This window comes from Zingiber officinale, chromosome 4B (assembly GCF_018446385.1).
Source record: "Zingiber officinale cultivar Zhangliang chromosome 4B, Zo_v1.1, whole genome shotgun sequence".
Classification (NCBI taxonomy): domain Eukaryota; kingdom Viridiplantae; phylum Streptophyta; class Magnoliopsida; order Zingiberales; family Zingiberaceae; genus Zingiber; species Zingiber officinale.
Genome location: NC_055993.1, coordinates 76,635,203 through 76,661,763, shown reverse-complemented (window position 1 = coordinate 76,661,763; position 26,561 = coordinate 76,635,203). Strand labels below are relative to the sequence as shown.

Sequence of the window (26,561 nt, the reverse complement as noted above, 5' to 3'; positions counted from 1 at the left end):
ACAGTGAGTAGCGGCTCTATTTATAGACGGACGGAATTTAGAGAAGCGAGAAACGGAATTTAGCGAAGCAAGTGATTTTTTTTTTCTAAATAAAAAAAAACAAATAAAATATAGATATAAAAAAACAAAAATAATTATAATAATAATAATAAATATAGATATTTCTTACCAATGTTATATTATAATAATTATATCATAACTGTTCTAAATCCCATTGTCAAAAATAAAAAATAAAATAAAAATTAGGATACAATAAAATATTATTTAAATAATAAATAAAAAATTACTTTGGACAATTCTAATAAAAAAGAAAACCCTTTTAACTTTCGATTTCTATTATTTTTTCTATTTTTCCTCCCAAGTTCTAAGCGTGGAAAGGATCATTGTTTTAAGAAGCATAAACTTCAATGCGGTGCCTGTTTAAAAAGTATAAACAATAAAGGATCATAATTAATCGCCACTTTGCTAGGCAAAATGATGTAATTTCCCGATGAACACAACTCGCATAGATCCTGATCATTTTAGCAGATCCAAGGATAACAGTCAAATACTTGACACAAAGCAATTCTCTTAACAATGAGTACTCTTTACAGTCGTGATCGTAGGAATCAAAGATTCTAGTTGTACAACATGGATTCAACTACTTTTCGACAACTATTTTGTTTCGAGCTGTGTTGTCACTTCTGAATGCTGTTGGGGGCGGGTAGGAATGACGCCAGACTCTTCCAAAAGCTCTGATGTGCTAGTCGAAGGTTTGGCACCCATGGACATCAAGTTTTTAAACCATGCACCTTGAAATTTAGGGGTGCCTCTGTTAGAATTGCTTGGGGATTCTGGTGTGCCTTCTGAATTTGGATTTGAAGCTAGGCCAGACATAAATCTGTATGCAACTTTGCTTGCGGTTAGGATTTCTTGTTTGGCTTGCCGCAGCTGCAAAAGTGGATATATTGGAAAACAGAAAAACCATTAGGTGAAACTAACTCATCTTGAAATAAAATGAAACAGATGTAGTTTCAGAAGCCAAGAACCAAGAAGCTCAGTGACTCACATATACTACTGAGAAACATGTGATTTCATGTGAGGCAGAATGAGAAATATAAACTTGAATGCCGCATTTCCTGCAACTACAACAGCAGTATCACCAGCATTGGCAAAGCGATTAACCCAGCCTGTGATACACAATTAGGAGAAAAACTCAATAGATAAACTTCAATGCGGACAAAATAGGATCAGTATACGTTAATCCAACTCATCCTAGCAACAAGAACAACCATGATAGCATTACCATTGATAACTATCCCAATTTACAAGAGAAACAAAACTAGAAATGTCATACTCCTGTACCAAAAGACCATACAGAAGAATTTTCTTCTAGATATTTAGACACATGCCACATGCTGGAGAATATATATTTATATTGATATGTTTATTTGAAAACTAAGAATTAAGTGCTTATTATTGTTCAAATAATGGATGGAGCAGATGTAGTTTACTGATCTGATGATGATTGGAGCATAAATTTAGTTTTGGCTAAAAACTTTTCTTTACAGTCTCAAGATTGTTGTCTCTACACTGGTTCAATAAATAGAGAACAAGAGTTTTCAATGGACTCCTTTACATCTCAAACACAAATAAGTTTAATCAATTTCTCTTGTATATATAGGACGCATATTTTAACTTATTTTCTCATTTTTCCCATCAACTAGAGCTATACCTAGCCATGATTTATATTTTCATGCTATTTAGGTCAGCCGACAGAATAAAACCAAGCGAAACTTTTAATTCCGCAGGCCAACCCAAACAATTAAGTACCAGGACATGCTTTCTTAAATTTAATATCAACATTTTAATTCTTTATAAGTTATCATTGGCTTAAGTTAATTATGGTTGAATTTAAATAACTAGAATTATATACGATATACTTTTTTAATCTATGGTTAAATAATATTAGTTAATTTGTTAAGCCACATATTATGTGGTGTGTAGATAATGAAAAAGCTATTAGAGTTAAATTTAATTATATATTAATTAACTTCTGAATTAATATTAAATATTTAAAACAATTAAACATACAAATTTCAATTCATTTATCAAATTATTGGATTAGCTTTTAAAGCAAACAAGCCAGGTGAAAGCAAATTAGAGGTTGGAACCTAGTCCCACATAACCAACTTAGCACACTCTTGAGCATGCCAAAACACGTGTGTTGGCATCCTATAATACCAACACCATACTGATTCAATCAAGCATGAAATTTTGACACAAATGCTTTAAACCTTGTACCCACCTTATTGTTAGTAACATTTCTTGTTTTATCTAGTAAAACCATGTAACCATCTCAAACATCTCACCTATAAACTCTATGGTTTCTTAATTTTGTGCATTACAGTAGCACAATCTTATAAAGTTGCTCCTTTGACCTATGAAGAAACAACCAATATATAACATATCCAGAATACCAAAACATTTGACTTAAAAATGCTTGCCAGAGTTCTCAATCTTTCCAACTTTATTTTCTAATGCTCAAATTTGAAATCACATTTCCAGTATTCAATCATAGTTTTGTTCAGCTTAAAGCTTTGATTCCTACACTTATCTCTACAATTCAAATTATGCTTTCTGAAGCTATTCTTGAAGAAACTCTCATCAATCAGCATAAAAGAATAACAATTCCAAAAATTAAAAATTTTGCTGTCACCAAAAGGATAATCATATTACCAGGAAGCTTTGGGACACTTAGCCTTTCACAAAATGTGTCATGGAAGTAATTACAATTCTTTGCTAAAAGGTCATATGACTGCCCAGGCCATTCTTGACTAAGCTCTCTCAGCATCATATTTACATCGAAAATGGAGCAATCTGTTTCCCCCAGAACAATTCTCTCACGGTAGGTATACATAGGATTTCTAGATGGTGGACAACTGAAAACTCCAGAGCCTTGTTCACAAAATCCAAATGACCATTCCTCATCTCCATAAACCTGTCAGAATAACAACAACATGATTAACTAAGCAAGATTGATATTGAAGTTTCTCCTGAGTTAAGATACAATGATGAGTTTACTGATAGGGGTAACAATAAAATTAATACAATATAAAATAGAGATAGAGAAGTTTCAATTCCTGATTAAGCATTCTTCTAACTGTAAAAAAAAGGTCTAGGAACAAGCAATATTTGAAGTAGACTAAATTACTAATTAGGATCAAAGGACAGCAATAATTATATTCTTGTTGCTTCAAGAAAAAAATCACTCATATTCCAACATCATGCTTGCATAGCATGGTTATCAGAATCAGATGCTCAAAAAAAATCTACAGTATGATTGTATATTTGTATCGGATCAGCAAAACTGGTGAAATCGGACTAGTCGAGGAAAAAAAGTGAAAATTGTATAATTTGATAACAAAGATGACAAATGGTGTGTGTCATGAAATAGCATGGTAACCCGATATAAATTATTTAAATTAGTAAGGGTTTGATTTGATATAATATTATAAAATATTATTCTAGAAATATCATATAATCCTATAGTAATATATCATATTTATTAAAATCAATAATCCAAAATAGATTAACAAATACTATTGCATTTATTATTAAAAAAGTTACTAAATAAGAATTTAGTTTGACAAAACTCTAACAGCTTCCATCGTTTCCTTTATTTTAAATTTATTTTTTAGTTGGCACCAGGTGTCTAGCCTACGCCAACCAATCCTAAGGTGACCGGCCTGACTCCATGAAAATTTACTATTGACCACCTGGGTAAAATCGGGAAGTGCTCGTAGAGGGCGGCTCATCAGTCTAGTGTTCTTAGGTCAATCGCTCATTAAGATAAATTCATCTGTTAATTCGTCAAAGGTTGGGACTCAATCTTTAGGTACCCAGGAAAAAGGCATCCTGTCATTGCACCATTGCCCTAGGGGCAAATGATTCCATCGTCTCCTTCATGATTTGATGAGCAATCAATCAATTTCAGCTATTTTCTAATAAAATTAATTCATTTTTAGGAAACTTCTTTGAATTTCTATGTTCCTTAAACTTCTTCATCAATCTACATAAGATGATCAATTTTTTAGGAAGCATTGCATCGGCCTTAGCTGATACCTATCCAACTTAGGTGATCGGCAGCAGTATCAGCCACTTTTAAAAATCATGATCCATGGTATGGTTCAGAAATTTAGTATTTATCTCAGGAATGGCAAGTCTCTAGCTCAGTATCAGCAACCAGTTAGCCTGGATATGCAGGGTCGAAAGCAAGTGGAAGGGAAATTCAAGAAAGAGACATGCACTAAATCTCAGAAAAAGTGGTATCCCCTGAGGGATACCATTGCTACTCCCTGCAATGCAGTACAAGGCTTGCCTCATTAGCCTTATCCAGTCCCTATGTCTTATTGGACCAAACCAGTCATTTGACAAATACTGCAGCAGGCATTAATGTCAAACCAGAATGACAACTAGAAGTCAAATGAGGAGGTAAGTGTACATCCTTGAGCAAGGAGCTAATCCCTCCATTCTAGTTGGCATCTCACTGTAGTCCATACCTGATGTAATTGATAAATATGTGTTCCAGTCCAGGAACACAAAGATTGGATACAGATGGTGAACAACCTGGTTAAGCACACAAATAGATCCAGTATTTAGTGATTAAGATACAGTCATACAATAAAATGTAAGGTCACTTGTTTCCAAATATAATAATGAGAGACCAAAAGTAAATCACAGAACAGGGCTTTATGGGCTGTCCTGCTAATAGGAATAATATTTTTCAAAATTAAAATACAAAATCAAGCAAATACTCTTAATAAAGAAAGGAATTAGAACAGCCATACACTTTTAAATCAAAGATACAACAGTTAAAAAATGAAGCAATCCACAAGAGTATTAGCATAAAGCAGTTGTATTGCTAGATACTATATTATTTTTTTTTGCACGCTACATTAACATTTACACTACTAAATGTCTAAATCTAATAATATATGATTCATGATCTATACTTAGCTAAACATTCTTAGAAGTATATATGTTTATTATAATATCTTTCATATACATATATTGCAAAATTCCAAATATAAAGTATATTTCTTGAATTCACTTGTATGCTTGTGTTCAATTTCTTTATTTGTAAAAAATCTCAACATTTATATTCGTCATCGAGGTTTATTTAATGAAAATATTATGTATGCTCAGAGTTTTAACAAAAATAATCCTTTCAATTTTAATGTATCTATTCTGACATAACAAATTTATCCAAACCTATTCTCTTTTTTTTCACACATATATCTTTATTTAACTTTTCCATCCAACTGTTAATGGATCCCAAATACAAATCCATGTTATGTATCATGCCAAAAAACAAAATAACAACAAAGATTTAAAAATAAAACAAAAACATAAATGAGAATTTAGGAGTTTTAGCTCGAGTTGTGATTTTGGATTCAGGCCATCCATTTCACAACAATTGGATGGCAACAAAATTGATGTTATAAAATCAAATAGGATATGATATATATCTAAAATGAAAGGTTATGATAATTTGTTAATACTGAAAAATTTTATAGTAATTAAGTCTAATGTTATATGAAGTTAAACTATTATAACCTATTCATAGTAAATTGATGTTCGATATTGATTTCTTTACTATCTTTTGTTCTCAATTTCTTGTGCAATCTCTCTTAAGTACATTAATATTTTTTTATAATTAAGCAGTATTAACTTAAATCAAGGTTAAATGTCTTACTAAAAATTGTTGTTAAGCAACCTGCAAAAAAGGTCTAATCATGTGTTTGTTCCCAAGTAGTTAAATTAGTATAAAATTTTCATTATGTGCCACATTTTTGTCCATAAAATAACAGCACAATATGATATATTATTTCATAAGAAGCCATATGAAAGTAGTATTTAACAATTATCTATATTTTATAGTACTTTAATAATAGCCTTTTGGAATGCATAGTTTATCCATATGGGTTTGGATGTTCTTATTTGGATTTTGGACATCTGGTCCTTTGGACTACTGGATTTATGTTCATAATTTCTTGGCATGAATATTGATGGGAACTGATTAGAACTTTGGCAAGGGTCATGAATGCACGCCTTTGGCTAATTTGATAGACGGATAGAGAAGCCTTTGGCTGGTGACTCTTTCCATTGTGTAAGTAAGATTGGTTGGATTTGCCCATTTTTCTGTAGATGACTAAGAATGTGGTACCTTGCATTCTTAGCAATTATTTCATACATCTTATTATTTATTTGGATTACCTATTATTGCTATCCCTAACCTCATGACAATCTGTTATTCTAGACTATCTTGCTGATGCTCTGATATGAATTTTTACCTATTAAATACAAATTTCAACATCAGAGAACTTAAGGCTTCAGAGAGTCTTCTTACTCAAATCCTAAGAAGATCGTGCAAGAAAATGGTGACAGTGAGACACTAACAATGTCAAGGGTAGTCATGGACAATTGTCTCGGTGCTATACATCTATTCTCTCACTTACCTTCCACTCTTCTTCCTATTTTTCATTCTCCACTTTTCTGCTTTCCACTATTCTACCTATTTCACCGTCTTTGCATCTCTTTTTGTTTAGTTTGAAAACATCAAACTATAATTCACTAGAAAATTACTAGAGCAACTAAAATTTCAGAAAAGCAGCCAATAAGATAAACTGTCAGTTTTAACTGTCTATGATTGACATAGCATGTTGATTCAAACAGACCTGTGCTGGTTCTACACACTTTAGTCTCTCAAGTGAATGCTATCATAGGATGTCCAATTTCTCCGACAGAATCAGAAAGGCATTGCTGGCCAGGGAAGAGCATAAGTAGCTTTCTTTTTCCAGTTCACATATTTGTATGTAGCAGATGAGAAGAAACAATAGTTTTTCACTTATTTGGTTAAGAATAGAAAGGAAAGGAAAAACATTGTTCTGGCATTTAATGCCATTAGACTTCCAGCTCAACTTATTTAAGAATTTACCTTGGTCACGTTAAATATATTGAGCTGAACAACCAATGCAACATGAGGTGAATTTAAAATTATCATCCTAACCGCTAGAAGATCACCCAGCCACCAGTTGAATGTGGAGGTAGGATCATATTGGAATAGTAATTTGTTATCACTTATCATCTCTATTTAGTCTTTTGTCTCCCCTTCCATCTAATTTTCAAAAGAAAAACTTCTGAATATGGAGGCAAGTGAATTATCTCCTCCTCCGCCCTTTCTTTCCCATGTTATTTACCCAAACAAGAAAACTTTGCAAACCTTTTTCATATTTTCTGACCAAAAGCAAACAAGGAAAGGATTGTATTCTTCTCTTTTCCTGTCTCTAATTTTTTTCCTATCCAAATTATGCATGACATGAATTTGCATTTTAAGAAACATTGATCAGTTAAAAAGACAAAAGTGACGATAAATGAGCATTTACTGAACGCAGATATAAGAGCATCTATTTGGTTGACTGCGAAAGAGCAAGATTCCAAGAGTAACTCTGATTTTTCAATAAACTTTCCATCAGTAACAAGAAGAAATACTGTCAGTGAATAACACAAACATCAGATTACATTAAGTTGACACACTAAATAAAGATTAGCAAGCTTCATGATAAATGAGAGGAGTTCAGAAATTTTTTTTACTTATGTTTAAAATAAGAAATGCTAATTTCAGCATTTATATTGAGAAAATGAACCCTGGAGAGCATCAAGTTTCTTCCCCATATAAAAGTTGGGTAACTATGCGTAAGTCCATAATGATTAGGTATATTACATACTTTTAAATGAAGAAATCTGATCGCTCAAAGCCACCAGAGAGGATTTGATGAACCATCAATAGTAGCGCTACTTTTTCATCAACAACCCTACTATAGACTAAAAGTCCAATCAGTTGAGAAAACCAATTAGTTTATGTGACTTAGAACATGACATAGATCTCTAGCAATGTAGCTGTCATTTTCTTATGACCCATTAAATATAATACCCTTTTAAATTCCTGCTGATCGATGGCATATGTGATAGAGATCTCTTGCAATCGTACCCATGATTTGCACTAAGCTTCCAAGTTACTTGTGAATAGTCAACATTTTAGGAGTTCTATTTTAATTTTTGGAGGCAGAACTTCAACCAACACAAAGATGTATGATACTTAACCTGGATGAACACTATCAATTTGTGCTGAAACTCCTAACTTGACAAAATAAAAATTCTGCTAAATCACATTCTAAACATCACCAAAAATATCACAGGAATAGTCTTTGAACCAAGCAATCAGTTTCATTCTCGTATGATTCGACTTCAAACACATAGAAAGAAGTAAAGTTAGTCACTTTCACATCTGAAGTTGTCGATCAAATTTGCACGCATTTTAGGGTTCCTCCGAAGCGGCCAGGAAATAGAAATTCAGTTAAAAAAAAATAATACCCAATAACTTAGAATCAATCAAAATACTGAAGGACCTAAGAGGCTAAAACCCTTCCAGATCTTGAGAGTTCGAATCCAGAAAACACAACTTTCTTGGTTTTCCCAACCAAAGGTGCCAGAAGGTAAAGAAGAGCGAGAACAACAAACGAGGGGGGAAAGAAGAAAGGGACCTGGATGGCGCTGTGGAAGATGCCTCCCAGTCTGATACGATCCTTAAGATGCGGTTGATCTGGAGGATGGTCTCCGATCCGCTATTGGTCACGTCGTAAACGTGCAGGGCTACCTCCTTCATCCTACAAAATCCACACTTTTCCTCCTTCTTTGATTTCCTTTTTCCGCAAGCCCCCTTTCCTTTCTCTTTTGCTCTCTCCTTTCTCTAACAAGACACATAAGTCGACCTTCCCTTACCCCTCCCCCTCCCTTCCCTTCCCTTCCCTTCCGAGAAGCTACAAGGGGAGAAGGAGGAAGATATCGAAGCGCGACGGGAAGAAGAAGTATTGAAGCAATCCTTAGCAGCGACAACAGCGATCGGGGGAGAAGTTGTTCCGATTTCTCACTCCCTGCCTGGCCAGACGGGGACGCCTTTCCTTTTAATTTTATTATTTTATTATATTTTAAAAATTAAATATAAGCTGCAAATGATTCGTTCATTGACACTTTTGAAAAGAAAAAATAAAATAAAATAAACAGTTTGTTACTAGCGCCCACGTTCTTTATTTCTCAAAAAAAAAAAAATATCCTAATTGTAAAATTATCGAAAAAAACGTAATCCCCTCTCTTTCCATTTTTCATACATCCCCTCTCTAAATTAAAAGGATATGATATATTTCCATATCAACTTCATCATTTGGCATGTTATAAACTCATATTAGACCCATAATAAAATTGATGTTTTTTCATATCAAATCTGATATGGTCCAATATCAAATTTACTTTGGATTGATATGATCCAATATGCGTAGGTATGATATTTTTCATATCAGGCATAGCTTAAGTTTGATATTTTCCATATCAGGTCTAGTTTGGACTTGATATTTTCTCATAAAAATACATGTTGGGTCTGATATGAAAAATATACCTATATTGGTCTGATATTGGACCATATCAGGTCCAGGGTAAGCATAAATCTAATATTTTTCTATATCAGGCTCATGTATTAAAAAATAACGTGGGATTTAGGAGATTAGTAGAAGGGGTGGAAATAGAATAATATTATTTTTGGTATTCTTTTTTATAATTTTAAAATTTGGATATTTTTTTTATAAATGAGGAAATGTCTCTCCTTCCAGTAAAAAACCTTAAAATAAAGGATGATTTTTTTTAAAAAAAAATCATACTATTTTTATTTATCACTTCGGGTTTGATTCTGTACCCTCAAAAAAATCACATTTTCAGCATTCAATCATAGTTTTGTTCAGCTTAAAGCTTTGATTCCTATACTTATCTCTACAATTCAAATTATATTTTCTGAAGCTATTCTTGAAGAAACTCTCATCAATCAACATAAAAGAATAACAATTCCAAAAATTAAAAATTTTGCTGTCACCAAAAGGATAATCATATTACTTGGAAGCTTTGGGACACCTAGCCTTTCACAAAATGTGTCACAGAAGTGATTACAAAATTTACACAACAGAGGAGGGAGGAACGTAGGTGGAGAGCCTCTGTTGTTTTTTTATGTGCGTAACCTTTTGCCTATGGTTACAGCCTCCTCAAATTTTACCCCGACCAGTCCGGCATTCAGCGGCGCAGGTCGTGCTCGCACACGAGTCAACATGGTTCAGTGCAATCCGGTCCCTGGATTTGCACCCCCTTGCGCACCCACGCATGAGAGAGAGCCTCTCCTCGCGTATTTTTTCACATCCTCAATGTTAGGATCAATTTGTAGCTAGAGAGGGGAGGGGGTGAATAGCTCATCGCGCTCGTCGTTACTTGCTTCTTGGTGATGATATACAGCGGAATGTATAAGAAACACAAATACAATGCTAACACAAGGATTTACTTGGTATCCACCTCAAGAAGAGGTGACTAGTCCAATGATCCACACACAACACGCTCTCCACTAATAAAAACACTTCTTCTCGATCACAGCCAGAGGTGGAGAAACCTCGTGCAAACTCACACAACAACAAGAAGAAAAAGAAGAAGCAAAATACAAGTAAATCTTACAAGATTTTACACCATGAACCCCAGCTAGCTTCTCCTTCTTGTTTGGAATGTCTCTTGACCTTGGAAGTGCAAAAACACCTTGCTCCAAGAAGCTTCAAAACTGGCGGTGAGAGTGGAGAAATCGCTGGAGAGGTAGCTGTGATCGTGCGGAGAAGAAAACCGAAGTAGTGCAGAGAAAATCACTCGCCAACGGCTATAACTTGCGCAACGATCAAATCCCAATCGATTGAATTGCTCTCAATCGATTTGGGAGGCTTTGGATAGATCGGTTGATCGATCCAGAGCGCCTTTGTGCTTTCTGGAAATTACCTGAATCGATTGCCCAATCGATTCAACACGTGTCACGCGATTTCCAGGGCTATCGCGTGATTTTCCAACCTCCCAATAGATTGTCCGATCGATTGGAAGTTTCAATCGATCAACTGATCAATTCAGAAGCTCACTGTTCGCTCAAAAACTCTCCCAATCGATTGGAGAAGTTTTGATCGATTACCCAATCGATCTAGACAATTTCTGCACAGAATCATGTCAACCAATCGATTAACTGATCGATTAAACCCCCCAATCGATTGGCCAATCGATTGAAAAGTAGAAAATTTGTGTAGATCTTGAAATGAGCTTCGTTTCGCATTCGAGATCACCTCATTCCGATATCCAAGTCAATAGTCCAGGACTTTCCAACTGCCTAGCTTCACTCACTAGGTCTTTCACCTGGCTTCGCTCACCTAGACTTTCAACTGCCTAACCTCCAGTTAGGACTTTCCCAGTCAAGTATCCGGTCAACCCTTTGACCTACTTGATTCTTCTTCAAGTCTAACTGGTCAATCTTGACCAGAGAGAAATTGTATCAATAATTTCCCCAAAGGGACGATTGCAGCCCCCAAACGGACGATTGCAGCTACAATCTCCATGTATTGTCAAACATCGAAATCCAAACATCAATACTCAAGTTTAAACCAACTCAAGCTTAGTTAACCTGGTCAACCTGACCCAGGGGATATTACACCAACACTCAATGCATGTGAATCAATATAAATCAACCTATTTGTCTTGAAACTCCTAATGTGGGACTAAAGTCTCATTCACAATGGAGTTTCTTTCCTCTTCCACCTCTTCTCCATTCACATCTCTTATATCCAACGGGGCTTCCCCCCTCTCTCACCGGCAGTGGGATATCATCCCGCCGGCACCGATGGGTGGTTGAGGAGTGATCTCCGGCAACACAAGATGGAGAGAGTATGGGGAGCTCGTAGGCATCACCAATTCACTTTACCAGTGGCACAAGGAAGAGGAATTTCTGGTGGTTGGGTTTCTCCGGTCGTGCAAGGCCACTGCCGCCCCACTTCACCACCAACTGGGTAATCGCCATCAACCAAGATCAGTGGTTGTAGGAAGAGGATGTCGAAGGGGTTCGATTACAACATCTCAACAGTTTCAAGCTACGATAGGCAAGTCCAACGAGGTTCACAACGCCTTTGTTCGTTTTTCATCTTCTCCGACGGCACATAGCTTCTGTGACGAAACCAGCAAACGCAAGTTACGGCCATAGACCAACTGCAACTGCTCTATGGTCACCCTCATTGGTTGTCCTGTTAGGTGAAGGGTGGAACGGGAGGATGAAGGCCACAGTTAGTGTCGCGGTGACTGATGGTCAGGAGTGTGCAAGCAATCACTGCCGAATGGAGGAGTTTGGCTTTTTTTTTTCCTGTGACCAACAAGTTGCTAAGTGCTTTCCGGTGACTTTGGAAGGAAGGAGGCATTGTGGTTCACAAGGAGGTCTTAGGTTCAGCTCATCTTCAACGGCAACTCACAGTTTCTGTGTCGACAGCCGTCACTACCGGCCAAAGAAGAGCAATAGGGGTGTCAACCACACGGTGATTGATTCTGTGATCGATTCAACGTAGGTGACACTATGCGTGTCACTACGCATCCCTGGAAGCAATTCGGAGATCGATCAAAGCACGCACACACTGTGCGCGTCAAATGCACTGTGCACGTCACTGGAATCGCTTACCGTGAGTGTTGATCGATTATGTTCCAAGTTTCAACGGAAGCTCCAGTCACCGCGGCGGATATCCCATCCTAGAAGTCTTCGGACTCCATCTTCCTCTGGCACTTTGCTCCCTCGACGATTAGTCCGTTGAAGAGCCACCTGCTCTGATATCAATTGTTGGGGCCTCTTTGAGAGCTAGAGGGGAGGGGGTGAATAGCTTGTTGTGCTTCGATAATGTTGGTTTTGCAGTGGATTAAACTCGATGCACACTCACAATGCTAACACTATGAATTTACTTGATATCCATCTCAAGAAGAAGTGACTAATCCAAGGATCCGACCCTCACTCACTTATCCACTTCAAATACCTCCTTCTCGGAAACACTCTGAAGGCGAAGAAGTCTCGTACAAGCTCACACACAAGAATATACAATAAGAAAGAAATACAAGCTAATACAATGTCAACTCTTACAAGATTTACAATGAAAAAACCCTAGCTTGTTCTTCTTCTTGCCTTGGAAGTGCAACAACACTTGTCTCCAAGAAGCTTCAAGAACTAGTGGAAGACTGTGAGCTCGGTGGGAGAGAAAAAGTCGAGAGTGATACCTAAAATAGTGCGCCGAAAACCCTTTTATCGGACGCACAACAACTAGATTTTCAAGCTTAATCGACTAGCCTAGTCGATTAAGACATGCTGAATCGATTAGCTAGATCGATTCAGCAACTTTCTGTTCGATCGCGAGAAATGGTTTAAGCGATCAATCTAATCGCTTACGGTGTCTAATTGATTATACTAATCGATTAGGAAATCTTCCCCGCGATTTTAAGCTTAAGCGACTGATCTAATCGCTTAAGCTATGGTAATCGATTACCCCACCCTAACTTCTAAAACCTAAGTCTAAGGTTTCTTGGCCAGCATCCGGTCAACCATAACCTGTTGGAACTTCACATTGCCTAGCATCTGGTCAAGATTGACGTGCTGGAACTTCTTCACCAAGTTTTCAGTCAATCCTTTGACTCATTTGGATTTTTTTCTCCTTGTGCCAAGTATTGGGTCAATCCTTTGACCTTTTTGGACTTTCAAACACTAGATGTCCGGTCAACCTTGATCCACCTGAATTTCTACATGCATGGCTTCACTCACCAGGACTTCCTCACTACCTAGCTTCACTTACTAGAATTTTCACTTGGCTTTACTCACCAGAATTTTCTCACCTGTCTGGCTTCACTCACCATGACTTTCACCTGACTTCACTCACCAGGATTTTCTAACTGCCTACCTTCACTCACTAGGACTTCCAACTGTCTGACTTTACTCACAAGGACTTTCCAACACCAAGTGTCCGGTCAACACTGACTCACTTGGATTTTCATCATCTGCCAACATCTCTGTTGGACTTGCCCTTGCCTAACCTCTAGTTAGGACTTCCCAGTCAGGTATCCGGTTAACCTTGATCTACTTGACTCTTCTTTACATAAAACTAGTCAAATATTGACCAGAGGAAAATTATTCTAACAATATCCCCAAATGGATAATTGCACCTACAATCTCCATACATTGTCAAACATCAAAACTCAAACATACGACTCAAGCTTAGTAAACTTGGTCAACCTTGACCTAGAAAAATTGCACCAACATATATCCAATCCCTTAAACATCAATTTGACATAATATACTGAGAGCAATGATTTTTTTAACATGAATTAGATTTTTCGGATATATTAGTGTTCAAAAAATTACGGCTCTCAATATATTAGTTCAAATTTATTTTTGAGGGCATTTATATAATTATGAGAATTAGGCGAACCCATAGGATTTAGTTTCACGTCATTTTGAGCTCTCTAGATTTATCAGTCGATTTTGGCCAAAACTCTTTAGGTTCATTCGACTAAAATTTGTTGATGAACCTAGATGGCTTAGAATGATGTAAAACTAGATCTTATAAATTCATCTAGTTTTTATGATTATATCTATGCTCTTAAATATCAATTTGATTTAATATATTAAAAGTTGTGATTTTTTAACACGAATTAGATTTTTCAAACACATTTGTGTTTAAAAAATCATTGCTCTAAATATATTAGATTCAAGAGAACTAGAAGAACATATAAGATCTAGTTTCATATCATTTCAAGTTCTCTAGGTCCATCAGTCTGGTTTTGATAGAAACCGACAAATGGGTGTAGAGAGTTCGGAATGACATGAAACTATTTTTTATGTGTTTACCTAATTCTCCTGATTATATAAATGCCTTAAACATTAATTTAATCAACTATATCAAGAGCAGTGATTTTTTAAACACGGATCAATTATTTTTTAAAAGGTTGTAAAATTAATTGATTTAATTGTTATAATTGTAGTAATTGATTAGGAATAGTGAAAGAGATAAAAATAAAATTGGTTATGTGATTTGATAATTTTAAAATTAATTATAATATTTTGTTATTTTAAACATTTTGCTATTTGGTTAGGTAAAAAACTGATTATATATGAAGTTGAGGTGAAAATTGAAAAAGCACTGAAATTTTGAGAGCCACTTCAAAAATTCACTATTAGCGGAGAATTCTCCAGAATCTCCTCTGACCTCATCCATACCTCTAAACCGACGTGGCCGAAAGAAAATTGCTCCCTGATTCCCTCCGTTGTCGGTAGACGCTGCTTGGTCCACACGATGGACCTGGCGGAGAGATCTTAACCGTCCATTTCTGCTCCTATCGTGCTGACGTCGGTGTCAGCTTGACGTATGCGAATCTCATTCCCACCCGCAACTTCCAAACCCATTGTCGTACCCATCTTTGCTATCCCATTTAATGCTTATTTATTCACTACGTTTCATGAACATACCTTAATAACGAAAAATAATCTTTAATTGATTTCAATGATGATTTATAGTCATACAGATTGGGCAGATTATTCCGAAGATAGATATTCTATTAGTGGATATGTTATATTTCTTAGGCGAAATCTTATTTCTTGGCTTTAAAGAAGTAACCTACAGTCTCTCGCTTTAATACTGAAGTTGAATATAAAGCTATTACTAATGAAACGTCAGAAATTATTTAGCTACAATCTCTTCTTTCGGAATTATATTTTTTTCCAACGGCTACGCCTAAAATCTAGTGTAATAATATTGGAGCAACTTACCTTGCAGCAAATCCTATTTTTTATGCTCGTACCAAGTATGTAGAAATTGATTTTCATTTTGTTCGTGAGCGTGTGACGACTTGACAACTTTCGATTTCTTACATATTTACAGAAGATCAAATTACTGATATATTTATCAAGCCATTATTTAGATAACGTTTCACCAAGTTGACACTCAAATTCAAGCAATTCCGTTGAGTTTGTCGGGGGTAATGACAATAATGGAAAATAATCTCTAATTGATTTAAATCAATTGAGATTTATTATATTTGATATCACAATCCAGATCGACATTAATCAAATAGTAAAATAAATAAATATTTTCAAGTATATTATATTACTATATTTATAATTATTATGATTGTATACCATATTTAATCTTTCCATTTATTGTTTGCACTTCCGTTGAGTTTGTCGGGTAATCACAATAATAGAAAATAATTTCTAATTAACTTCAATCAATTAAGATTTATTATATTTAACATCAATATCCCATATTAATCAAATAGTAAAAAATTAAATATTTTCAAGTCTATTATATTACTATATTTATAATTATTACGATTGTATGTCATATTTAATATTATTATTATTATTATTTTAGACAACTTATATAAATAAATCTATTAATTTTAGTATTTCAAAATATATTATATTATTATATTTATAATTATTACGATTGTATACTATATTTAATTTTCCATCATTATTTTGGATAACTGGTATAAATAAACCCATTGCCTTCGGTAATCACATCGTCAAAAAGTCTTCCTCGCCGTTTCATCAGAAAAGATTCGGATTTCTATTTCTACGCGACGAATCGTCCTCGATTCCTCCTCTTCTGTTATCTTCTCTTTTGTCCCTTTCTTGGATCCCAAGCCAACGATCGAAAACCAGGTCGGAGCGCAAGAAGATGGGGATGGCCGATCGCGAGCAGCGCTCCCGCCATAACTACGTCCGCGCTCTCGAGGTGGAGCGCAAGAAGATCGAGGTCTTCCAGAGAGAGCTGCCGCTTTCCCTTCAACTCATCACGCAAGGCTCGGTTTCTCTTCCTCTTTTTTTTACCTTTCTTTCTTCTTCTTTTTGTTTTTGTTTATTCTACTTTTGTTGCTCGTTTCTTGAAATTCCGGTGGCGGTGCAGCGATCGAAAGCTCGGAGTGGCAGATGTGTGAGGAGGAGAGGTCGGTGAGTGGTAACGAGCCGGTATTGGCAGAGTTCATTCCGCTGAAGCCGAGTTTAGCGTCGACGGTGGAGGAGGACGTGGAGATATGTGAGCCGGCGGCGATCGGGTTTGATGCGAAGCCGGACTGGCTTAGATCTGTCCAGCTATGGAATCAGTGCGCGGATACTGGCACCAAAGTGGTGAGCTAATTTATTGGTTTTTAGTAGATTAATTCTAGGATTCTTTTCCCCCTCTGTTTGTGTGGGTTTTTTATTTGCTGTTCGATTGAAGGAACCGCCAGAGAGGCCCATAGGCATAGCAGTAGGCGTGAAGAGGATGGGCAGCGCTTTCCAGCCTTTTGAGCGAGAGAAGCACGCTGCCCCACCGCCGCTGGTGTCGGCATCGGCGGCCTCTAGTTCCAACACTAGCGGTAGTGGTAGCGGCGGCGGAGGTGATGGTAACGGTAGATGCGGAGGAGACAAGAAGAAGGAAGGGCAATCTCAGACCAATCGAAAAGTCAGACGCCGCTGGTCGCCGGAGCTGCACCGCTGCTTCCTCGACGCTGTTCAACTGCTCGGCGGCATCCATGGTGACCCTTAACACACCCTTCTCATCGTCACGCGTAATTTCAACTCCTGTGGATAAAGTTCTTAAATTGGATTTAATTAATCTCAGTTGCAACCCCGAAGCAGATCAGAGAGCTGATGAATGTGGATGGGCTCACCAACGACGAGGTCAAGAGCCATTTGCAGGTGATTTGAATAATTCTGCTTCAATCGCGTAAACGTACTGCACCTTCCTTTCTTTTCGTTAGCATATCACGCAAGCAAAGAATCGAATTCTCGCCGTAAATGACTCCCATGGAACATAGATCTCTTAACCTCGTTCACTCCCAAGAATTACTTGTGAATTATGATACAAAACCAAATTTCTCGACTTGTTATCTACATGCTATAAATATCAACAATGAATCCCCATGTGGCCCTTACTCTCCATACTTCAAACTCTACTTTGATTTTTTTTCCACAAAAGATTAGTTGTCTTCATTAACGTGTCCCAGCTTCCAAGCATAACCTATATTTCCTATCTTATTCATGGCAGAATTGCTTGGTGTCGTATTTACCCATATGACAAAAAGGTCATTATATTTCGGTGCCAAGTGTAGTTCTCTAGAATGTGACCAACCATGATAAGGATGAGAACTTCCAATTGGTGCATTAGGTGCATGGATTAGCATCCAGATCAATAGATTCCAAATATGCTGCATACGCGGATCACATTGTCAATTAACTGCTTCGTGTTAAATCTAATGTCGGCGGTGTCAGTAATTGTCTTGTCAATTATCGAAGTTTAGGATGTAGACTGCAAGCTGTATGAGATGTAGTACTACTCCCTTCACAGTTAATTGATCCTTTTGTATATGGAGTCGATAACAAATTGATCCTTCACATCAAGTTTAATCTTCGGCTTTTTATCACAAGGATCACTTAAAGTTTATGGATTTTTCAAAAGACTTACGTAACTTTCAGATTTCCTGAATTTTAAGTGCGCTATTTGGTCCATTGCTGTTTATGGAGTTTGACAAAAGATCAAGAACATGAAGTTTTTATTGTGCAGAAATACCGACTAAACAATAGACGACCAGGCACGGCAGCTCAGAGCACCAGCAGCGCCCTGGCGCCACAGATTGTGTTGGTCGGTGGAATTTTGGTCCCACCGCCACCGGAGTTAGCGGCGGCGAGATTCTCATCGGATTTGATTTCTCCAAAGCAGCGGCAGCAACAAGCCGAGCAATTACGGCCCGGATCATGCAGTAGAGATGGTGAGAGTGGTGATGATGATGAAGTCACCTACTCTGAGTCCCTTACTGCCTCTGCAACTTCCCAAACGCGGATAGGGTCACCCTCCTTTTGAGTTATTAGTCCATTTTCTACTGTGATTTTCTTGGTTGGTTCGTTTGTTTATTTGTTTTAAATCAGTGTTGGATGTGAGGCTAATCCGTCTTTAGGAAGGAACGTAGAAATGACAATGTCAAATTTATTTTAATAATGCTGTTACATAGATTGAGCTCTTAATGGATTTTTTTTTTTTGGGGATCTAACATGTTTGTTATTAAATCAACTGTTGGTAATAATTATATAATTTTATAGTGGTAAGATTGTATGATTATTGTGATAAGTTATGAAAGCTTTCTTTGACATAATTAACATTGCAATGGCAATTAATAAGGGTGTGACACAATTTGCATTTGTGTCAAAAATAATAAAGTTAAAAAAACAGTATTAAATGCAAGGCACATTGTTTTTTTTTCTCTAATGTCCAATGCCAAAAATACGAAATAGTTCCTAAGTCTTATGACCATTAAATTGACTTACTATACCGAATCTTGGAGATCATTTTATTTGAAGCTAAAATGATATACAATATGAAATGGACTTACTATATGAATTCAAAAAAAAGTTGCATTTGTGTTACAGAATTATGCTAACAAGTTTCTAATAAAAATTTTGCTTTTGTCTAGAAAAGTAAGTAAAACTTTTGACAAAATTTTGCTTTTGACGTTGGGGGATAATGATTAACACCATAATTAAACATGCCAATTTGAATTATTGCCCATCTAAGAAATAAATCCTCATTTTAATCCGTCTTCCATTCAACTAACTATTCAACACTTTATCAACGTGTTCTTTAAATTTCCTACTCTTTGAATTCATGATTAGAAAAGCTTGTCACCAAGGCAGCCACAACTATTGCCATTCTTTCTTTCTTTATTTATTTAGTTTAAACTATTCCACTTGAATTTCTACGTTATCAAGCGATTCTACTTTTTAATGAAAGAAGTGGTCAAGTTGTAACTTTTTAATGGGTAATTACCATGTGCGAAAAGAATCTTTAACAAAAGTCAATATGAAAAAGAAAAGTCAAAGTCATTCTTTTGATGGGTAATTACCATTAAAATAAAAGACATTCCTTCTATACAATGATATTCCTTTCCAAGCAAATGCAAAATGCTAGTACGGTAGTACTTGATCTTTCTCATAGAAAGGATTACGTATTAGGATAAGTTGTCCGAGTAATTTATATTTTACTATAGGGCCAATGATAATTTAGGATAAATGATATCACTTTTTACTCTAATAATAATTGAAAAATCAAAGTCTTCACATATTGACATAATTAGTATTTACATAAATATTTACTTCAATAAATTTTAAGGTTAATTTTTAACGGTACAAACTAACTCGTTAGATATCTCTCCCACACAAAAGACTATTAGGACAAAATACTCTTATAATTTATCTATTTATGTTTTATTATAGAACTGACATCTTAAATCACTTGAAAACAATGGTATATCTTTTCTCTTAAAAAAAAAATTAAAGTCATAATTTTTTTTTTTCAAAGACCAGATCAATTATTGAGTATTTTGTTGAGGGACATTTTAGATTATTTTAATATAAAAATATATTTTTTAACTATAAATTATTATAAATTAATGAATACTTAAAAATTAATAATTTTTTATCATACTATTTCATTTTAGTTAATTTGCAAATCAATCTAAACTGAAACAAAAACACACTAATTACATCACATATTTAACTTTGGGATTGAATTTTTTTAATATATCTTAAGGGTTTAAAGATTTCTTTTTACTATAAATAAACTTCCAAAATATTTTGTATTTCTTGTATGTCCAACTTGACATATATGACAAGGTAGAGACTAATGCATACTAGGGGTGATCGTGGTTCAGATTGATTTAATTATTAGGATAAAAAATTATCCGACCTTATTATAGATTAGATAATACAATATCAAGACTTACATCCGGTCTTATATCCGACGATTATTATGTATCAGATATACGATGGATTGTCAGTGGATATCCGACTCTATATCTAATAAAATATAAAATATAAATATAAAACAATAAAAAAAATAAAATATTTTAAAATGATAATAGACATTATTCATTACACGTTGTAGCAGCTAGCCAGTAGCTGTTACAACGTGTAGCTACTACAATATTTAACAGTTTATCGGTAGTAACTACTACAACATGTAACAACTTATCGACAGTAGTTGCTACAAGTAGGGGTGATCACGGATCAGGTTGGTTCAGTTATTAGGATAAAAATTATCCGGTCCTACTAGACCGGATAATATAATATCAGGACCCTACATCCGGTCCTATATCTAGTGAATTTTTTTTTCGATTCGATTCGGATCGATATAAATGGATTGGTTAATTTAAGAGGTTGACTGTCCACCCTAATGCATACGTACATTCTTGAGTCGAAGATAATTTGAATGGTTAATTAATAAAAAAAATTTAAAATTTAATTTATTTTAAAATATTATTGTGACGTATTACTTCACTTTTTTTTATTAAATTATTTTATTTTATTTTATTATTAAGCGTTAATAAAATCTAACCTAACCTATAGACTCGACCTATCTTTCGACCCCCACGCCACACCCTCTTCGATAGAGCTCCTAGCCGAACGCTCCGCCCCCTCTCTGCTGCCGGACGCTCGATCTCCTCTGCCTCCCGATCTACCTCCCTCACAACCTGACGCTTATCTACCTCCGTTCCTCCGTTTCGAGCATCCCTCTCTGCTGCTAAGTACGCGGACGAAGGCCCTACGAAGCGAGGAGAAATCTTGGACGCTTGTAGCCTCAAAGTACGCCATCGTTCACCAATCCCTACCAGCTTCTCGTTGTTGAAAATAATTAACGCATGTTCATAGTCATGCCGTTGTTCATGCAAAAATTTGACACTGCTGATTGAAAAGTAAGATAAAGTAATCGTTTTGCGTGATTAATAACTATGTCTATGAACATGCGCGAATTGTTTAGCATCGAACCAAACTTTACATCCATATCGCTACCTTACAGAACTGAGGCGAAAGCGAAATAACATATGCGACAGATGTCTTATAAATCCTCAGATATCTAATGTATACTGCAATGCAAGGATTAGAAGTTGCTTATAAGGTTAGGGCTTCCCTTCCCCTCTTTTATACTAACCTAGCCTTTCTTATACCGTCACTCTAAAATGATGGATTAGATGAAACGTTCAAAAGAATAATTCTTAGGGTGATACGGATGAACACCAAATTGAGAGGAACAACTTAATTGACATCTTAGGATTTTTTTTTCCTGAATGTCGTACTTTAATCTCATAGCAAAGCGATATAAAATTCATTCTGCTTAAACATACATCATTTCCATGCCTGCATCTTTCGTTGCATTGCATTGGAAGTTTTAATTATGTTACCAGTGAAGTATAGGAAAAGTAATGATTGACTCATTTTGGATAGAAGGTAATCATCTACCCTGAAATTGTATAAATTACAGGATCAATGGTACTAGATTATGAGCCGTCAGTAGATGGGTTGTAATACAACTCTCATTCTGCCGAGCAACATAAAGCCCAATAATATCTTATTATTAGATTTTGACATTTTGGAAAGGTTTATCGTATTTCAAAATTAATGTTTTGATCCCTTCAGTTAATAGACATGGTTGTATCAAACATATTCAATCATGTAAAGCTGCTTGTCTTTACCCCCTCCTGTTTTCTATTGTTTGTTGGACTTTTGGTGCTTTGGTTTTTGTTCCATTTTTCATGAAAAACTATTTACATCAACCACTCTAGTATAATAGTTTTTTTTTTAAATTTTGTTTTGATTTTCATAAAAAGAAGATGGCAATTGCTGGCGGCATCACACCTCGTTCAGGTTTTGGTCTGCACTGCCTACTCTTTATTGTTCATACTGTTCATGAAATGCATGATTGAATACTTATGCTTGATGAATATCTTACTTCTGTAACAAGCCATTCTCCTTCTAGGTCCACTTTTGTTCAAGCCTTCCACTGTGTCAATTCCAATTTACCAGCTGTGGAATACCAATTCATTTGTTAAGTTCTTTTGCAATCTATCTTGTACACGTTCAAATGAATGGTTGTTGGAGTTATGTTTTTTATTTTTATTATATTCTTTCTTTATTTAATAGAACATTGGACAAACTATGATAAAATCAGTTTTGGGTTCTAAGCTCATATGTGCATCATTAAGAAGTAATGACCATCCTAGATTATCTTATGGAGGTGATTTTGACAATGAACCATTTTGGAAGACTATGGTGAAGGATATTGCATGGTAAGTGTTTTTTTTTAAATGAGCTACTCTCTGATAACGAAGTTTGCAGAAGTCACTGTGCTCTCTGCATGTTCCTATAGGAGTTTGACATCTGTAGCAGTATTCTTAGCTGAACAGCCTAGTCAGATAAAGTACATAGAGTGGCCAACATTTCAAAGCACGGTATGTGTACCTGAGAATACTAGCAGACAAAATTATTCTTGGCATATGAACTTATTATCTTTAAAATTAGTTTCTTGGTTTTACACTCAAGGCATCATTATGCATGAATTACTATTTTTGCCACTGGTTAATTCCACTATGAGATGACAATTGATCCCATTGAAATAACAAACTAAACATTTCTAATTTAATATAAATTTTAAATAGCACAATATACCAAATTGGATTCTGCATTTTCTTGGCTTGTGTCATATAATGGTTTTTAATACTCTGCTAGATAATTTATGCATCTTTTAAGAGCGGTGTCCGTGTCGCCTAAGTTTAGTTGCCATCCATGGGTTAGGCGTCTGGATACCACATACAATCCTTTCATGAATTATGCATATGTTGTGAACACAACTATCCTAGATATTAGGTCAATACACATCCGAGTTAACTCTGGTAATCCACTGGAACCATGGTGATTGTATTTATGGGCTGTAAAATTGTTTCACAAGCTATATAGTCCAAATCATTGGATTGCCTAATGGGCATATGGTGTATTTCAGATAAAACCCTTGTATAAAATTCATAATTTTAGATAGTTGTCTTACTGAAAACATAACCTGAGTATTAGGTTGCTTTGAGCTTCATTATCGAGAGAACATAAGATGCAGACATTTTGAGAACATTGAAATAAAATAGATTGCTAGTTGCAGTGACATGAAGAAGTTTTTCCATGCCAATTCTAGTATAAACTGCTGGCAATTGTTTACTCAAGTTTAATTTTTGTGAGAAAAAAAACCTGTTAATTTTATTTGTTTTTCTGAAATTGAACTTGTGAATTAAAAGTTGAAATATGATGCATCTCTAACCATACTATTTTCCATTTAGAGAGGCTTATGAACTTCCCTCCTTATTGTAGCTGCATTTTCCTAGAGTGACTCAATTTTAAGAATTCAGTGAAGGTTCAGTGTTATGTAGTGTATTGGGTATGTATCTATGTGCTTGATTTTAAGGAAAAGAAAGCAGCTAACTACAAATAAATATTGGTGGCTAAGATATTGGATGAGGCAATCAGATTAAAATTTAAACTTAGTTGAGACTTAAAACTTTTGTTAAAGGTTTAGTTGATGAGGATGCCTAACATGAAATGCCATGTTTGGTGACGATGAAAACACACCCATCACTCATCCTCTTTGAAGTCCTAAGCAGAAATGGTGCCACTTTGTTGAAGGTTTTTGTGAAGGTTGCTAACATGGAGCATAAAGTGTTTTGGGACTTTAGGAAATGTGGTTCAAAAGTTCTTTGGTTTCACAAAGAAGATAGCATGACCCAAAAATATATATCATGAAGAGTATAGCAAATGCTTCTTATATAAGGACTGACTACATCAGAGATAATGGCAGATCGTAGCATAGAATGGTACAAGTCATGTGGTTGTTCAAGCACAGTTATGGCTTTTGAATGGGGCATGTAGCATCAGAAATAGGTCTTGGTTGCAACACTTGATACAATTCAAAGCTTTGTGAAAATGTGGATAAGTGGTGCTGGAATTTTGGTTTGATGAGAAGCATTGAGTCATCATGTTAGTTTAGGTTTATGTTTCAGGAGTGTTTTTGCATCCTCTGGTTCATAGTCCATATGTTTCTTCAGTATTAACTCTAATGGGACAAAGCTGCTTGCCTAACAAATCTGCTGTTTTTTTAAAAAATTCTTTATGTTAGAAAAATTATGAATGTGAGTTATTCTAGAACTTTATTGTTTTTGTTTTTCATCTTCAGCTGAGGACAGCTATGCTTACCCTTGTTCTTGTGGCTGTGCTCATTGTTGCTCTATCTTCTGTTGACTCGTGTCTCTCTTATATTTTGGCCTTGCTGCTCAGAAGAGCTGCCTAGTGACAGGTTATTTGCTATCATTATACTTTTTTTACTTCTCCTTGTCTACCTTTGTTTGTATTTCGACACACTTCCCAAAAAGTTAGTCGTAAGGTTCTTGGATCAATATAGCTTTTGCCTCTTTAAGATACTCCTGATGCTTTAATGCATGGATAACCACAAATTGGATTCAAACAATCGCATTTTTGTTGGCTTTGCCATGGTTCTAAATCATACCTATATAAATTTTGTGGAATAACATGGCTTAAATCTACCAGGACATGATTTCATTGATTATTGTCGTCAAAATGTCTGTGTATTGCAGAACTTTCCTATGCCATCGACATCAGAGACTTCGTAACGATTGTTCAGTTTCTAGTAGTAGAGTGTGAAACAAGCAAAAAGTGATGCTCAAATCTTAAAGAGGTCAAATGGTGAAGTTTATGTGGCAACTGATCCTGTTCAGTACTTAGTGATTAGTTCTTCTGCCATTACATTTTTGGATACTATTGAGTTACTTATTGAATTAGTATACTTCAATGATCGTGCAGTGCATAGTTATAACGACCGGACTGATCTAGCAGTCAAACTAGAAAAATTGGAACTGAATTGCTGGATTGATTTTGCCATCTTTAGATGACATTTTCTTCCATAACTCAAGCAATTTTCTTTCAAGTCAACTGAAATTCTTGTAGTTTAAGTTTGTGGAGCAAAGTATTTGTGGAGATTTCCAATCCATTTTGCACCACCACTAATTTGCGGTCTTTCAGGTATAGCATCTTATGTTATGTCAAGCATTAAACGATACTAAGAAGAATTCCATCCAAACTGAAGTGGATAGAGAAGATGTATATGAAAAGGAATCTTCAAAACCTCGAACTTACCTAAGAACGTTCTCTAATTCCAAGTGGTGAGTTAGCTATGAAAGTATATCTTAAATGCTACCTATTGAACAAGGTAGCCTAGTGCACCTGATGGTTCTAACAATTGACTGTGGAATTTTATTCATTATTATTTTTATTTAGTTAAGTATATGATCATGTAGTAATTTTATTTGTTAGGATCAAATGCGAATAGTAATTTTATTTAATTGGCATCAGATATCCCATTTAATGAGTCATAAAAGTACAATTAATAATTGAAGAAAATAATGTTTTTTACTCTCCTTATGACTGGATGATGAGTCACTTCCGTAAGTAAGCGTATCATCTTTCTCCTAATATTCCCAAAAGGTGAAGAAATATTTTAAAATAAGTTTTATAAAAGTTAAATTGTTAAAAGTGCCATCATATAACAGTGCTAAATTCTAACCATATTCACTGTACATGATATATAACAGTTCAATAATGAAAAGGAACATTGTTCTGTCTTGTATTTTGGTAATTTCTATTGGTTTTCCTTTTTTTGATCTATGTTTTTATATGTACAGACAAACGAAATGGGTAGAGCATATGAGAATTGTTCCTAGTTGCTTTTAGTATTAATTGCTCA

The 26,561-nt window shown here is 35.4% G+C and overlaps 3 protein-coding genes across 18 annotated transcripts; 2 read left to right on the top strand and 1 right to left on the bottom strand.

The window, feature by feature from the left end:
* Window positions 1-428: 428 nt before the first annotated feature.
* On the bottom strand, window positions 429-8,992 carry LOC121975195 (deSI-like protein At4g17486). Its single transcript, XM_042526677.1, has 5 exons — window positions 8,586-8,992; window positions 4,542-4,608; window positions 2,719-2,980; window positions 1,049-1,169; window positions 429-930 (listed from the first exon to the last, which is right to left on the bottom strand). Exons 1-4 carry the CDS (start codon window positions 8,705-8,707, stop codon window positions 1,054-1,056), a joined length of 567 nt encoding a protein of 188 aa, XP_042382611.1. The 5' UTR covers window positions 8,708-8,992; the 3' UTR covers window positions 429-930; window positions 1,049-1,053.
* A 7,512-nt stretch (window positions 8,993-16,504) lies between these two features.
* On the top strand, window positions 16,505-18,964 carry LOC121977619 (transcription factor NIGT1-like). The gene is made up of 5 exons (XM_042530089.1): window positions 16,505-16,758; window positions 16,863-17,083; window positions 17,175-17,472; window positions 17,559-17,635; window positions 18,501-18,964. Exons 1-5 carry the CDS (start codon window positions 16,635-16,637, stop codon window positions 18,795-18,797), a joined length of 1,017 nt encoding a protein of 338 aa, XP_042386023.1. The 5' UTR covers window positions 16,505-16,634; the 3' UTR covers window positions 18,798-18,964.
* A 2,383-nt stretch (window positions 18,965-21,347) lies between these two features.
* Window positions 21,348-26,099, top strand: LOC121975192. Of its 16 annotated transcripts, none has more exons than XM_042526662.1 (8): window positions 21,348-21,681; window positions 21,786-21,884; window positions 22,594-22,636; window positions 22,743-22,810; window positions 22,907-23,052; window positions 23,133-23,214; window positions 24,978-25,097; window positions 25,841-26,099. In XM_042526662.1, the coding sequence occupies exons 2-7, from the start codon at window positions 21,846-21,848 to the stop codon at window positions 25,089-25,091; spliced, it is 492 nt and encodes a 163-aa protein (XP_042382596.1). In that variant the 5' UTR covers window positions 21,348-21,681; window positions 21,786-21,845; the 3' UTR covers window positions 25,092-25,097; window positions 25,841-26,099. The 16 variants fall into 16 exon arrangements, with proteins under 16 accessions (XP_042382596.1, XP_042382600.1, XP_042382597.1 ...); XM_042526666.1 differs by lacking the exon at window positions 25,841-26,099 and adding an exon at window positions 25,396-25,725 and having other exon boundaries at window positions 21,348-21,571; window positions 22,597-22,630; XM_042526663.1 differs by lacking the exon at window positions 25,841-26,099 and adding an exon at window positions 25,396-25,725 and having other exon boundaries at window positions 21,348-21,571; window positions 22,597-22,636.
* The last annotated feature ends 462 nt before the right edge of the window (window positions 26,100-26,561 follow it).

Excerpts from the sequence above, each read along its gene's own strand:
- LOC121975195 (XM_042526677.1), bottom strand. The coding sequence starts at position 8,707 with ATGAAGGAGGTAGCCCTGCACGTTTACGACGTGACCAATAGCGGATCG. Across the intron at positions 4,609-8,585 it reads TCTTCCACAGCGCCATCCAG|GTTGTTCACCATCTGTATCC; the intron begins GTCCCTTTCTTC and ends GTGCTTAACCAG. Across the intron at positions 1,170-2,718 it reads AAGTGTCCCAAAGCTTCCTG|GCTGGGTTAATCGCTTTGCC; the intron begins GTAATATGATTA and ends TGTGTATCACAG.
- LOC121977619 (XM_042530089.1), top strand. The coding sequence starts at position 16,635 with ATGGGGATGGCCGATCGCGAGCAGCGCTCCCGCCATAACTACGTCCGC. Across the intron at positions 17,473-17,558 it reads ACTGCTCGGCGGCATCCATG|TTGCAACCCCGAAGCAGATC; the intron begins GTGACCCTTAAC and ends AATTAATCTCAG. Across the intron at positions 17,636-18,500 it reads AGGTCAAGAGCCATTTGCAG|AAATACCGACTAAACAATAG; the intron begins GTGATTTGAATA and ends TTTATTGTGCAG.
- LOC121975192 (XM_042526662.1), top strand. The coding sequence starts at position 21,846 with ATGTATACTGCAATGCAAGGATTAGAAGTTGCTTATAAG. Across the intron at positions 21,885-22,593 it reads GATTAGAAGTTGCTTATAAG|AAGATGGCAATTGCTGGCGG; the intron begins GTTAGGGCTTCC and ends TTTCATAAAAAG. Across the intron at positions 22,811-22,906 it reads TGTGGAATACCAATTCATTT|AACATTGGACAAACTATGAT; the intron begins GTTAAGTTCTTT and ends TTTATTTAATAG.